Genomic DNA, 15460 nt, shown 5'->3' on the forward strand with positions numbered 1-15460 from the left:
GGATTGGGCCCCCCCGGAGGCTGCTTTCATGACTCACCCCCACTGGGAAGGGCCCCATGGCAGGTCTGGCGTCCGCGGGGTCCAGTTATCAGCAGAGGCGGCGAAGACAGCAGAGAGCCGGGCCCCCAAGCCACCCAGGACCATGGCCCCCCACCCCTGACGGTCTGTCTCCTCGCAGGCACCCCCGAGCTCAGCACGGCCGAGCGGAAGGAGCTGGAGAGCAAGCTGAAGGAGCGAGAGGAGTTCCTCCTTCCCATCTACCACCAGGTGGCCGTGCAGTTTGCAGACCTGCACGACACCCCAGGCCGCATGCAGGAGAAGGGGGTCATTAACGTGAGTGCGCAGCCCCGCTGCTGAGACCGGCTTGTCAGAGACATGCTGCCAGCCCACGTCCACTTGGCACGCGCGCACACGGGCTCCCTCGCAGGGAGCTGTCGGCTCGTGCGTGGAGGAGCCCGTGTTCTCTTCTGCAGAGGAGACCTTGTTCCTTTGCTATGCCCGTTATCATCCTAAAACAGTTCATGATTTAGGTTCCTGGGGACAACTCAGGAGGCGGGCTCCATTTTACTAGCGGGAAACAGTCCTACGCAGTGCCCTGGGGACAGCCACCCCAGGGGTCCTCAGGCTGTGGGTTCCTCCAGGGTCAAGTCCAGCAGCAGCCAGTCCTCATTTAAAATGAAGTGTTAGTTGCTCGGTCGTGTCTCATTCTTGGCGACCCCGTGGACTGTAGCCCGCCAGGCTCCTCTGTCCCTGGGAGTCTCCAGGCAAGAATACTGGAGTGGGTCACCATGCCCTCCTCCAGGGGATCTTCCCAACCCAGGGATGGAACCCAGGTCTCCTGCACTGCAGGAGGATTCTTTACCATCTGGGCCAGCAGGGAAACCAAAACCTGCATGCAAGTTGAGGTATCTGCTCAAAACCAGCCCCACACGCTGGCTATCTGGGAACTCAAGACACCCCCCGCCCCAGAACATCTCGGTCACGTGTGGGCCTGCCGTCAGCCAGGCCCATCCCTGCACGGTGCTGCGGTCAGGTGTGCGCGGGGCTGTGGCTCTGAACCAGGGAGACGTCTGCAGGGGCTGGGAGCTCATGGCCGGCTCTCAGGTCTCCGAGGCACTTGCTGGAGAGTAGGGTTTGTGCCCATGGAGTGCCTCCGGCCTGGGCACCGAGCTCGGGGGACTGAGCTTTCTGTTGTCCCGGGGTAGGACATCCTGGATTGGAAGACTTCACGCACCTTCTTCTACTGGCGGCTGAGGCGGCTGTTGCTGGAGGACCTGGTCAAGAAGAAAATCCACAACGCCAACCCCGAGCTGACCGACGGCCAGATCCAGGCCATGTTAAGGCGCTGGTTTGTGGAGGTGGAGGGAACTGTGAAGGTAGGTGGGCGCCCCTGGAGGGGCCTTCACGCCGCTCCTCACCCCCAACCCCAGCACCGCCCAGCTCGGCGTCTGAGAGTCTCTGGGCCTCGGAAGGGGAGGGGTTATGGGCCTCAGCCTATGTCCTCCCCGCAGTAACACGTCCTGATGGCTTGGGAGAGGGGCAGTCGGGCATTCCTTGCAGCTCATTCAGTCATCCAGCAAACCTTCCTGAATGCTTCCGATCAATAAATACTGGCCAGGGAGAGAGGCAGACATTGCTCCTGTCCTCGCTGAGCCCACCGCCAAGGCAGGGTGACTGAGGCCTCAAGAGGTCACGCACAAGAGTGGCCGATATCAACCATGGCAAACCTGCCATGGCAAGCCATGGCAAATCAGAGTCTGACCCGCTCTGTGGGCAGGGAGGGCAGAGTCTGGGAAGATTTTTAGAAGTGATGTCTCAGCAGAGACCTGAAAACAGAGTAGGAAGGAAGCAGAGGCAAAGCTGGACTAGGGGAGGAAGGAACATCTCAGGCAGAAGGAGCAGCACGTTCCGAGCCTGATGGCGGGGGTGCCACACATGGGGCACCGCAGGTACCTCGGGATGGCCCGGAGCTGGGGTGGCGAGGCTGGGGGAGCGTGCGGAGGGGCTGGGCTGTCCTGGGCTCTGCGGGAGCCGCTGAGTGTCTCACGGGCAGTGGGACCTGTGTGAGGCGTACCACCCCTCAGGGGCGGTGCTGAGTGGCGGGACCCTGACGTGGGCACGAAGGCTCCTGCTGAAGGTCTTCCGATCTCAGGTCCACAGCTCCCGGGGGTGACAGCGTGGAGCGGGCCGGGTGTAGCGCCCACTGAGGCCGCGTCCCTAGCAATCCTGCCCTGGGGCTGTGGCCGGGACAGCCAGGCCCCAGCTCCTGCCTCTGGAACCCTGGGCTGCACACAACTGTCCACGGGAAGATGGGCAGGAAAAGTAGGAACTTTTATTTCTATTTATTCTTACTAAGAAAAAGCAGTCAACCTTTATTCATAGTGACTATCTGGACTGAATCATAAACATCATACATACATTTTATCAGCATATGGGTAGTACGTGCTGGAAATACACTTCTCTCTTCCTGGTAGCCGTGTGACGGAAAACAGTTGGTGACTGCTGGCTTAGAGCACTGCTGAGGGGCTGCCTGGAGGGCCAGATGGTAGGCTCGCCGGCCTCCTCCCGGGAAGTGTCGCCTGAGGTCTCCGCTGACTGTTCCCAGGAAGCAGTTCCAAGGCCTGCTGTCAGTTTTAAAGTCAGTGGGTCGGGGTGATTCTAAGATCCCCCCGTGTTAAGTCCCCCCTCTTCTTTACGACTGAAAAGCTGCCTTGGATAAATGTTTCGGATGTGCAGCCGGGGAGCACAGCCTTCTGCGACTTGCGGTTCAGGTTCAGGTCAGTCCACGGCCTCATAATTGAGTGAGACGATTTTGTCAGCGGCCACTGGCAGCTTTGCGTGGAAGTTGGCATTGAAAGTCACGCAAGTGTAAAATAAGAGGTGGTTGTGCAGTTCGGAGCGACCGGCCAGGTAAATGGAGTGTGCACGGGCTGCCGGGAGAGGGCCTTCCTCCCGCCTTAGTCACTGACGGCCACGCACGGCCGTGGCGGGCACAAGGGTGCGGGAAGGCGGGCCCCCTCTGAGCGGAAGCCAGTGACAGGCCCTTTGGGGGCGCCCCCGCCCTCCGGGGGTGGCCTGGTGGGGAAGCGGGTCGCGCCTCCCTTGTCGATGGAGGAACAGCCACCCGTGTGGATACGCTCCTGGCTGAAGGTCAAGAGCAGAGGACGCCCCAGCTCAGGAGGGGAGACCAGAGGCTCCGGGACCCAAATGTATCGCTCCCCCATCTACAGAAGACAGCGTCCCCTGCAGCGGTCAGGGCAGGGGGAGAGAGAGGAAGGGTGGGCGATCCCTCTGTGCGGCTTTGAAACCTCTTTCCGGATTCTGCGGGCTCAGCAGAACTCGGGTTAGTGGGAGGCAGGTGATAAAGTCTGCAGCGCCCTTGAGAGCAGAGTGTTGTCCTGTTGAAAAGCCGTGTGGCTGCCTCGGAGGGGCCAAGCCTGCTCGGTGCTTGGGAGCACCTCAAAACCCGCACCCTCCCCAGGTTCTCAGACAGGGTGGGCGTTGTGCGGTGCCGGCGCTCGGGGCCTGGGGCCTGGCTCGGCCCCTCGGCCCCTCACTGTGGCTGCTGGTGAGGAGGGCGCTTAGTGTAGGCGCCTGTGGGCCGTGCTGTGCGTTTTTTTCTTCATAGAAATTTCTTTTCTTTGCTTTAAATCTTAGTCCTGAATAAAGAGATTCTGGGACAGCAAGTCTGAAGACACCGTGATGCTGTATAACTGAGGAGTAGAGCTCTTTTGTCTCCCTGAGAGGAATCTGTTGCCATGAGTTATGGGACTGTTTGAATCCACAGGGGCAGTCCCACTGTAGGAAGTTGTGGGGTTTACGGTTCGTAGTGTGACTGCAGGGAGAAGAGAAGCATCGCCACAGTTCCCTGAAAAGATAACAAGAGCTTAGGTCCAATCTGGCTGTCAGAGCAAGGCACACGTGTCTCTCGGGCACATTTCCTCTGCTGACTGTCAGATCCATAATTGAAGGTGTGTGGTTTTTCAGACAGGCTGACTTTCCACCCCACCCCCAACCCCATCCAAGCTCCAGTAGAAGAAATTGAGAAGGATGTGTTTTCTGGAATCGTAACACTTTTTGGATCCCCGCTTTGCCATGTGCTGGCTCGGACGTACTTAACCGTCCCTTCCTCACGTGTCAAATAGGGATGTTGTTTGTCTCACAAGGGTCGGGGCGTGTTGAGCGACACTGTAAGGACCGAGCCCCGTGTCTGGCGCTCGGCTTCCTCCTGGCCCCTCAGCGTGGCGTGCTCGAAGGCGGGCTCAGTAACAGCGCGGCTAGAAACTGAGCCGGGTGCCCTGTGCACTCAGCAGCTCTCGGCCTTCTTGTTGTCATTGCTCAGTCGTGTCCAACTCTTTGTGACCCAATGGACTGGAGCCCACCAGGCTCCTCTGTCCATGGCATTTCCCAGGCAGGAACACTGGAGTGGGTTGCCAGTTCTTTCTCCAGAGGATCTTCCCGACTCAGGGAACAAACCCGAGTCCCCTGCTTGGGGACTCCTCTGGAGACAGGCGGATTCTTCACCGCTGAGCCACCAGGGAAGCCCTTGACTTGGACCTAATCTGTCCAAGATCCAGGATGCCATGGTGCTCCCTTACCACCCAGGAAGCTGCAAATCCGTTCTTCTTCTGGATTCCCAAATGAGACCAATGGCCGGTGGAGGCCCTCGTGAAGTCGGGAGAGGAGGCAGCACCACTCGTAGGGCCATCTGATTTCCACTGTCCCCAAGCTTCCCGTGAACAAGTCTTGGGCACCAAACTTCTGATTTGGGGCCAGGAAGGGAGGAGGTGAGGTGGAACCTGGGCAGCAGGGCTGGGCTGGGGCGGCTCTCCAGAAACGAGGTCCAGCAGGCCACCCCAGCCCACGGGGCTACCGCTAGTGTACTCCAAAGCCTCAGGAAAAAAAAGAAAAATCACTTCGCTACAGGCGTCTCCAGGCCGCTCACGAGGTGAATTATCTGTGAGGCCTGGGCTTCGGGCTCACATCCATCAGCCTGCGGCCCGTTCACCCCCAGGCCCTGCTGCAGCACCCCGTAAGGAGGCCGTAACAGCAATCCGATACATTAGGAATGAAACTTTCCCAACAAGTCATTTAGATTTTGTAAGATAGACTAATTACACACAATTAGTGAGCCGAGTCGTGCCAGAGATACTGACCCACAGATGCACAGCCAGATAAAGTGCCTGCTGAACACGTACTGTGAGGCCATGCTGCTCTGACCTTTAATCATGGATACTTTACTGGTATTAAAACTTTGCGATTGGGATGAGCGCAGGCAGGTAACATACGGGCCCAGGCCCGTCATGAGATGAGCAGCCCAGCGTGTCGCAGCTGCTTGACATCCACAGTGGGAGTAGTCAGGCAGTTTTCCTAGTTTCAGGGAGGGAAATGGCGGCAGCAGAGCGTCGGCCGTGCTGGATGGAGCGACGCGCCTCGTGGCTCTGTCCTGGGAGGGCAGATGAGGCGCTGCAGACTCCCCGGCCCTGGGTGGGGGAAGTGTGCTCACACTCGCAGAGCAAACCCTCCCAGGTCTGTTATTTTAAAAAAAAAACGCATGGGGCTGCAGTGCCTACGTTTGTTGATTCTTGCTAAAAACGCTGTTGACCAGGATCATGACCCCGTGGCTGCTGTGCGCTCAGCGCTGTAGTTGACACTTGACCAGGGTTGGACTTGGGGGTCATTGTCCACTCATATTTTGAGTGACCAGCAAACCGTTCATATAAGGGGGCCTACATTTTCCAGACCTTGGGAACGTGTTGCTTTAATTCTATCTGGGAACTTTTCCGGTGTTGGAACACCTAGCGTACTCTGTGGCTGCAGGAGGGGACGGGAGAGCCGTGTTCTCTGGAGGGCAGCGGGCCTGCCAGTGCAGCGTCTGAGCGTCGTTAGAAGCAGGCATCTCGTTAGCTAATACATTACACCAATCAAGGAGAGTTATCTTAAGCCACAATTAATCTGCTCCCTGGCATATGTTGATAGGAAAGCATCATGCTGTTTCTTAATTAAAAGCAAACGGATTAAAAATGATTAATAAGAGTATTAAATATTCTCCTAAACTAAAGGCTTTGGAATTCTGGGGTAAATCTAGGGTTCCCCACCCCCATTCTGAAACCCAAGAAGCATGCATTGTTTTCTTTCTTCCTCCCCCTAAATCCTCGTAAGTAAGGGCATGTGCAGAAGTCCAAATTACCACGGTGGAGATGGGCACGTCAGCACGCTGTCCACGAGTGGGGTGGACGGGGGCTGGCACATGATGCTAAGACCACCGCACCGTGGGGACGATTGCCACCCCGACCCTTGTTGATAGAGAGTGGTGTGGTGCCTCCTTTTTCTCGGAACAAAGTACTCGCCTGCCGTTCAGCCTCGGGGTGCCAGCATGCTGCCCGTGCACAGAGCTGGGAGACGACCTCCCCTCAGCCTCGCCCTGTCCTGGCCACCCCGCCCTGATCAGGAGAACTGACCTTCTCACCAGTGATGACAAGCAGGGATGGGCAAATTTGGGGCCAGCAAAGGAAATGGACAAAAGAACTAGAACGCTGATCCTTAATCCTGGGGCTCCTTAATTGTTCCACTGTGAAGGACTCCTTAAGACCCATTAGAAACGTGGAAGTCAGTTACAAGGTATATAATAACCAACCAGCCCCCATGGGCTTACGAGCCGAGGCAGAGATGGGGACGGGGGGTGGGGGGGGCGCCCAGCGTGGACCCTTAGGAAGCAGCGCGGCTCCTGGCCTCCCGCGTGCCGCCTCTAGCGGGATGTGGTGAGGATGCGCCCTCCGTGCCTGGCAGGCCCCCCGCGCCCCAGCCGCGGTGCAGGCGCCTTCGTGGGTATCCAGGCTTCCTGGGCCACCTCCCGAGCTCCCTAATGCACCCACCTATTAAATTACAGCACCAAACTCATTGTCATTCTGACTTTGACTTGGTTAGTGATAACAGAGGAGGATAGCACACCTTTAAATGACGAGCTTTGTGTTTAATTACCCAAACAAAATGACATAAATATGAATGAGCCCTAATGGCAGTACTTGGTTTTCCGGAAACCATTAACAAAAACGATTCCTAAATGATTTGTAAAGAAAATGAGAGGAGACGAGAGCCAGGAGAAGGCTATTAGGTTTCTAACACACTCCTGAATTATTATGGAGTCAACTACCTGGGAAATGCTCGGCTAAATGATCTTGAAAGGAGGTGGTGAGAGGTGGTGTGTCGAGATTTTTGGGGCAATGGACGTCCTGACCGTTCGGGAAACTTGCACAGTGAACTGGGGTTTAGGTTTCTGACCTGGCGGCAGGACCCCCGTCTCCTCTGGCCGCCTCGGGCTCCATGGCCGTAGGCGACCAGAGTCCTATGCTTAGGAATTGTGTCTCAGCTCCTCAAAAAGCACAAGTTGCTTTCTCTTTTTTCAGCATTTATTTATCTGTTCATTTGGCTGCCCTGGGTCTTAACTGCAGCACTTGGGATCCTGACTTTGGCATTCGAACTCTGAGTTGTGTATGGGATCTAGTTCCCCAACCAGGGATTGAACCCGGGCCCCCTGCATCGGGAGCATGGAGTCTTAGCCGTCGGGAAGTCCCGCATGTGTTTCACGCCCATTCAGCTCTTGACTAAACAGTCAGGGACAAAACAGCGGCACCAGCATCCCTGTGAGCACGGATGCCTCTGGGCAGTGCCCAGGTGGATTCTCCAGGCGTGTGTGTCACATCAGAAAGCTGGCCAGGGAGGGCGAGGACGGCTCCTGTCCTGAGGCCTGCTTCCACTGCCTCCTACAGAGACAGCTGCCAGGGAGGAAATGGGCATGACTCTTTTATGCTGAGGACACTTCTGCAGTGGCCCTCCCAGATGTAGAACAGCCAGGGTGTGCGGCCTGGGTGGGCCCTGGCATGTGACCAGGCGTCATCTGCCCGCAGGCCTATGTCTGGGACAACAACAAGGACCTGGTGGAGTGGCTGGAGAAACAGGTCACAGAGGAAGACGGCGTGCGCTCGGTGATCGGAGAGAACATCAAGTGCATCAGCAGGGACTACGTCCTCAAGCAGATCCGCAGGTGAGACCCCAGGGAGGGGCTGCTCAGCACAGGCGGGCTCGCTTCTGGGGAACGATGATGTCTGCATCAACGGCGAGATGATGATGCCGCGCGGTCTTTTCCGCCCCTTCTGTTTGAGACACTGATCAGATCAGAGCAGAGTCCAGGAGCACCGTGCTAGCTCAGCGGCTGGTCCCCAGAGGCACTTAGCGATGATGGCTGAGCTCACCGCGCCCAACTGTTAGCTCCAGATGCAGATCCTTAAACTGGGTGACCCGCTCTGGGAGGAAAGCCCTTTGCATCCTGGTTTCCTAGGAAACCACCTCCTCCCCTCCCCCAGCCAAGAGGGAGCTGTGTTCTAGAGGCTCCTGCCTCCTCCACGGGCTGGGTGGCAGAGACTGCAGGGGACATTTTTCTGAACTTTTCATTTGGACTACATTTCCCTTACAGAAAAACTGCAAAGCTAAACACAGTACAGAGAACAAATCTGAACCCAGACGTGCCTGCTATTTACATTTCGCCTCATTTGCTGTATCATTTTTAGTTTTTTTTTAAACTTGTTTTATATCATATTGGAGTACAGCCAATTGTGATAGTTTCAGGAGAACAGCAAAGGGACTCAGCCGTACATACACGTGTCCATGGTCCCCCAGACCCCTTCCCTTCCACGCTGCACCTAACATGGAGCAGTTTCCTGTGCTCTGAGGAGGTTCCTGCTGGTTATCCATTTTAAATAAAGCACGTGTACCTGTCCATCCCAAGCTCCCTAACTGTCCCTTCTTCCCAGTCTTCATTTGCTGTGTCATTTGTGTGTTTTTTATATATAAAAGGAATAAGCACACTCATATGTGCATTTCTTCCTTTGTCGGAACCATTTAAAGGTAAGTTACATCTGTCATGGCCCTTTACCCCCAGTACTTCAGTATGCCTTTGCTAATAGGGCTGTTCCCTGACATAACCATGGTAAAATGATTATAAGTTGACCACCACGCCTTTTTATCTAAACCACCCTTTGTAGACCACTGCTTGTTTTGAGTTTGCCCCGTGTCTTCTCATGATTAGATTCAGGCTGTGCATTCACAGCTCAGATGTCACGTCCGTGAGGGTGGGGCCCACGGGGCGCCGCGTCTGAGGGCATGTGACGTCACTGTGCATTCGCAGCCCGTATGTCATGTCCGTGAGGGTGGGGCCCACGGGGCGCCGCGTCTGAGGGCGTGTGACGTCACCTGCCGGTCCCCATGTTAGCTTCCATCTCCTGGTCGAGCTGCTGCTCGACTCCCCCACTGTCCAACTCCTGATCTTTCTCCTCAAACCTACTAGCCAGTCTGTGGAGAGACACAGGCCATGCAGATTCCTGCTCATCAGAACTTCTGCTTACATTTAGCACTGGGGGTGAGTCATGCCCGATCCAGTCTTTACAGCGAGGTTGCAAAATGGTAAGGTTCCAACTCCTGCATGCGCTCCAGTCATCTGTGACCACCCCGATTCTTCCACCAGCAAAAGTCCTCTCCCCGCCCCCATTTCTTATATATTCATTATTGGTATAGACCAGTGAGTGTCTTCCATCTTTTCAATGATTTTAACTCGTTTTTTGATGCCCCAGTGTCCCAGGGTTAGCCAGTGGGAGCAGCTTCATGCAGGGCCCACTATCTTTGTGCCATGCCCCAGTCTTGGTTTTGGTTTAAGCTACTTCCGCACTTTCTGACATAGTGGAGCATTTGCAGTTCACCTAGTACCGACCGTGCTGTGGAGAGGGGGGCCTGTCTCGAGTAGGAAAACAGATGAGGTGAGGCAGGGGCTGCCGGATCCACGATGAACCCCGGGAGCAGGTTTTCCGGCGGTTCTAAAGCTCCGCTGATCCAGGCACGGTTGTCTCTCTCGGTCTCACTAACCCCAATTTCCCCTTGCAGCTTGGTCCAGGCCAACCCAGAGGTCGCCATGGATTCCATCGTCCACATGACGCAGCACATCTCGCCCACCCAGCGAGCAGAAGTCGTTCGGATCCTCTCCACGATGGACTCGCCGTCAACATAGGAAGAGCTTCCTGCCCATCCCCGCCCTGCCTCTGGCGCCGAGGGCCAGAGCGGCCGGTCACACCCGAAACCACCGCAGCGAGCAGGCACAGGAGACCAGCGCTGGAGTCACGTGGCTTTTTGCTTCCCCTCGATGTGTTCCGGTTCCGCATGACGCGTCGGGCCGCGGGCCACACCACCCCGTTCAGTATTTATTACCCTGGCTGTGGCCACAGGCCCCTGTCCCCACCCCGAACCTAAGAGGCAATGACGGGTACAGCACGTACCGCGAGGCCTTCCTGCACCCGAGCAGGGCCGCCCTGGCCCCGTGAGCCTGCGGCCGCTGGCAGCAGAGGAGGGCCGGGACAGGAGCGGGGAGGGGGATCCTCGCGCTGCTGTCTCTCCACCCCGCACCCAGCCGGGCACCCGGTCTCCTCGCACCGAGGCACTTCTTAGGAAGGCAAATCCGAGTGTGAGGTCTGCAGGTCCACGGAACTCAAAGACGGGCAAAACTGTGATCCGAGAAGTAGAGAAACCAAGTCACTGTTGCTGGTTTCAGGGCCCCCGCCCGGGTCCCCTTCTCTGAGAACGACCTCGGGGAGGTTGACCTGCCATGGCCCCAGGGGCCACCGCATGGCCAGCTGAGGTGCCCGGGGCCCCCACTGGCGGTGCCGCCATCCAGGCTGGCAGAGGAGGAGCTGGGGAGCTGCCTCCTGTCCCTGAAGGAAACCAGGCGGCAAGGGCGGGCCGGCTAGCCTGGGTAGGACGTGGAAGGCTGGCAGCATCCAGCCGGGCGCTGACAGTCACGGGGTGAGGCGTGCCTGCGCGGCCAGCCTCTGTTCCCAGGTCCACCCTTCTAGCAGCGGACGCTCCTGCTCGCTCAGGGTCTCGTCTCCTCCTCGAACGCACAGGCAGTGCGTGCAGCCATGGAAAGGCGCCCCGCTGACATCAGGGCCCTCGGCTCCAGGAACTGGCCTTCCCCGCCGTGGGGGGGCTTCCAGGGAACACAGGACCCACGGAACCTTGTCTACGACCCCCTCATGGTGCTGCTGTCCTCCGGGCTCATGGGCCCCTCCCCAGCCAGCGGCAGGGGCCTGCTCACGGGCAATGGAGAGTTTGTTTTCAACCACCAGTATATTCAAGGAAAGAGCTTCCCAGTGCCCCTGCTGGTGTTCCTAAAGCAGGAGCGGCAGGTGAGCAGGCTGGGCGAGCATGCGGTTCCTACAGCGCAGCTATCGCATCTGCGCTGGTGACCAAGGAGGAGCTCAGTAAGACGCCTGAGAAGCAGGGGGATGAACGCTTTCGTACCCGCTCCAGTTTTGAGCCTTAACCCTCCAGTTCAGGCACAATTTGAGAGCCCCTCTCCCCGTCCCCGGGAACCGCCTGTGCAGAGAGGCCCCGTGGGGCCGGACGTGTGACCGTCTGGCCCCGGAGCCTCAGCGCGGCGGCCCTGCTGCGCGGTTCAGCGCCATCCTGGGCAGGAGAAGGCGGGGACGACGTTCGGTCCAGGAAGAGTGTCCACTGTGGCTGGTGTCTGCTTACCCAGCAAGAATTGGATCCATCTTTGACCAGATTATTCCTCTATACTTTTCTACAATAAATAAAGATCCACACGCCTATAGGTGGTGTGAGGTCCTGTGCTTGCCCTGGCGTTTCTTCAGGGGCTGGGTGGGTGACGCGCGTTTACTCTCCACCACCAAACTGACACGTTAAATGAACGCTTCGTCTCGAGAATTCAGTGATGCTCACTCCCCCATCCCCAGAGCCCCCACTGTAGGTCTTTACCTGGACAGGGCTCTTGTCTAAGGACAAGTCAGCACAGTCGTTTCACACACGAGGCCACCACTGCACACGCGTGGCTGCCAAGGCAGGAGCGTGACCCACCGAGGCCCGCCTGAGCTGAGCTCACCGCGTCGTCCGTCCCCCCAGTCACAAAGCAGCCTTCGCCGGTCTCACTGAGGAGTCAGTGGATGCACAGCCTGATGAGCACAGCGCTTCAGTCAAATGTATTCTTTTCCCTTTCTGTTGAAATAAACCTCCCCACCGGTAGACCAGTCACCGCCGTGCATCACGTCAGCCCAGCACCTTGCGCTGGTTCCAGGGAGCTTTGTTGGGTGAGCCCCGCCGCAGAGTGTGACCCAGGCTGAGCACAGGGACGCAGTTCCCAGGCTGGGCGGGTTTCGGGTCCACCTTCCCTCGATGGGCTGGGCGGTTTCACTAGTCTTGACGTGAACATGAAAATCTGAACCTCTGAGTTGACACGATTTGTTTTCTGGGTGAAGTGACTAGCAAACCATTGTCACAGGGAGCAGTTTTAGCTTCTCTGAATGATTTGGTGACTTTATGCCTTTTGAACATTAACTTGGGGCACAAAGAGGCAGGAGGGGCAGGGAGCTCGCGCTCGTGTGCCTTCAGCCTCTGCCTCAGTTTCTCTGAAGCAGGAATAACATCTGCAGAGAAAGGCATGGCCACAAGAGGCAGGAGAGGGGCAGTGTCCACCGCTGTTGAGGATGTACAGCAAAGCAAAGGGGGGCGGTTTCAAAAATGAGCTTAAACAATATCAGTCTGAACCACCCCAAGCTAGATGTTCTAGAAAGGAGGGAGAAGGGAGCTTCAGGGCCCGGGGGAGGCCGCGGCTGTCCTCGGCGGGGAGTGCTGATCCCCACAGAGGCCTGGGCCCTCCTCCCGCCTCCTGGTCAGACTCTGTGTAGACCCGGTGCCGACCCTGTGCCCAGCCAGCCCCAGCCAGTGGTTCCCAGGCAGGTCACGAGAGGAATGGGAAGATCCTGCCGCCGCCTCCAGGAACCTGCCTGATACCTACAGCGTCTTCATCTGCTGGGGAGCGACATTTCCTTCATCTGTGTTTTTAATGAACAAAAATGTGAAACATCCAGTGGTATTACTTTGGGATAATCAGGAGCAGACCAAAGAGCCAGGGTTCTGTGATCTAACGTGGGCCCACCCCTCTCCCCAGATGGAAAACAACAAGAACACAGCGACAAATGAGGGCCACCCCAGGGAGGACATGCCCCACACGCCTGACAGGCAAGGCTCAGCGCCAGGCTGTGGTGCGAGGCCTGGAGAAGTGCTGAGCGGGAGGTGGACCTTCATGCCAGTGCTGGCTCCCGGGACTTCCCTGGTGGTCCAGCGACTAAGACTCCGAGCTCCCAGTGCAGGGCACCCGGGTTTGATCCCCGGTCAAGGAACTAGATCCCACGTGTGGCAACTAGAGTTCACATGCCTCAACTAAAGATCCTGCATGCTGTAACCAGAAGACCCCACGTGCCGCAGCTAGGACCTGGTGCAGCCAAATAAATAAATAATAAATGTAAACAAAAATGCTGGCTCCTCAGCTTGGGCACAAGAAGGGTAAAACTCAGGCCTGCCCCGATCCACATGCTGAGGCTGAAAGTGCTAAGGACCACGAATGTGCAGACGATGAACGGCCAAAGCCTACAGGCAGAGAGATGGAAGTTCCAGCTGGGACACTAAGACGGGCGTCCCTAGTCAGGCTCCAGCATTTGCAGAGTTACTCCAGAGACAGCAGGAGTGCTGGGAGGGGCACAGCAGTCGCCTGGGGGAGGACAGGGAAACTTGGAAAGCAAGCAGGCAACAGATCACGATGAACTTTGGGCCAGCAAACAGCATGCTCCTGGAGAGAGTGGGGCACGGGGAGACAGCATAAAGATGTAGAAATGAGTCTCACTGAATGACAAGAGCACAGCCTTGGGCACCAAGAAATCTGGCTCCAAGCTCAGCTCCACGTGTGGATGTCCCTGAGCCAGAGGGGTCACCCAGGATAGTAAGCCCAGGCCACCCCAGGAGGCACAGACATATTAATGGGCGTCTGTCTACTATTTTCAATACTCGAGAAATTTTACATGTGTCTCGGTTGGGTGCCAAAAGCTCATGATGCTGTTTTTTTCCTGATAGCTAAGATTTACCTACCCAGGAAGGGGTCCTGGCTACCTCATGCTGGCCAAAAGCTCCAATGGGAGGCTAATAATAATAAATATTGGGGACAACAGATCTTTATAAAAGCAGTATTTCAGTAAGCAAAATCTCCCCAAACATGGGATTCCCTGTGGTTGGTAGAGGGGCAGAATGATCATGGAGCCTCAACTCTGAGAGGACTGAGATCCACCCAGTGGGCTCAGCCCATCAGCAACTCTTCAGGAGATGAGACAGATGGCAGCTCAGAGGAGGTCGAATGGTGGGCCTGATCCCAAACGTGCTGGTTCTGTGATTGGCCTTTTGGGGTGGAGAGAGACAGAAACAAAGACATCTAGGCCCTGAATTAGGAGAAAAGCCGACAGCATTCTTGCCCATACGAACAAGTACTTCCGTAGCCATGTGAGGATACAGCAAGATGAACACAGACTAGAAGAGAGCCTTCACCCATGAAGATACGGAAGGAACATTATGTCAGATACAAAATAGGAAATATTATGTGATTCCACTGATATGAAGTATCCTAGAATTATCAAATTCAGAGAGACAGAAAGAAGAAGAGGGGTTACTAGGGACTGTGGGAGGAGGAAATAGGGAGGCATCGTTGAATGGGTGTAGGGTTTCAGTTGGGATGATGAAAAAGCTTTGGACAGGGACAGTGGTGATGGCTGCAAAACGGAGTGAATGTACTTACTGCTACTGAACTGTGCTTCTAAAAACTTAGAATGGTAGCTTACGTTACATATATTTTACAATTTAAAAATTCTAGAGCTGTAAAGTATAATAACAAGTGAAAAATTAACTAGTGGGACTAAGTAGTAGGCTCAAGAAGACAGAAGAAAGAAGCTGAACTTGAAGATAGAGCATTAGAAAGTAACCAATGTGAAGAAAAGAAAGGAGAGAGAATGAAAAATGAACAGAGCCTCAGAGATCCATACAGCAACATCAGGTACAACAACTGATGTGTAACAGACATGCCATAAGGAGAGAAGAGAAAAGGGGAGGGAAAATACGTGAAGAAATCATGGCCAAAACCTTCCTAACAGGACGGAAAACAACGGGCAGATCCAAGAAGCTCAGTTAGTCCCAAGGAGGCTAAACACAGAAAGATCTCTACCTGGATGCTTCATGGCCAACCTGCTGAAAGACAAACTCTGGAAAGAAGCTAGAGAAAAACAACTCGCCAGGTACAGAGGAATAACAAAACAAAAATGACAAGCAACAGGAATGGAAGCCAAGGCAGGGAGCCGACACGTTCACAGTACTGTCAATTCTTCCACAGTCGGCCAAGAATCCTGGATCCATCAAAACAAAGATGAAATAAAGACATTCCCCTCTCCCCTACCACCACCAACGGAGGGGAAGAATGCATTGCTAGATACGTGGCTTTATAAGAATTAAAGCTGGGCTTCCCTAGTGCTTCAGTCAGTGGTAAGGAATCCACTATCCGTGCAGAGATACGGGTTTGATCCCT

The 15460-nt window shown here is 55.8% G+C and overlaps 1 protein-coding gene across 6 annotated transcripts in view; it reads left to right on the plus strand.

Moving 5' to 3' along the window:
- Positions 1–11675, plus strand: part of ACACA (acetyl-CoA carboxylase alpha) — a 288741-nt gene extending 277066 nt beyond the window's left edge. For all 6 annotated transcript variants that reach the window (XM_025281124.3, XM_044939574.2, XM_044939575.2 and 3 more), the window contains 4 exons: positions 179–333; positions 1206–1376; positions 7908–8044; positions 9934–11675. In XM_025281124.3, the coding sequence (XP_025136909.1) occupies positions 179–333; positions 1206–1376; positions 7908–8044; positions 9934–10057 (587 nt within the window). In that variant the 3' untranslated portion in view covers positions 10058–11675. The remainder of the gene's footprint in view (positions 1–178; positions 334–1205; positions 1377–7907; positions 8045–9933) is intronic.
- Positions 11676–15460: the final 3785 nt, after the last annotated feature.

Source organism: Bubalus bubalis, chromosome 3, assembly GCF_019923935.1.
Source record: "Bubalus bubalis isolate 160015118507 breed Murrah chromosome 3, NDDB_SH_1, whole genome shotgun sequence".
NCBI lineage: Eukaryota > Metazoa > Chordata > Mammalia > Artiodactyla > Bovidae > Bubalus > Bubalus bubalis.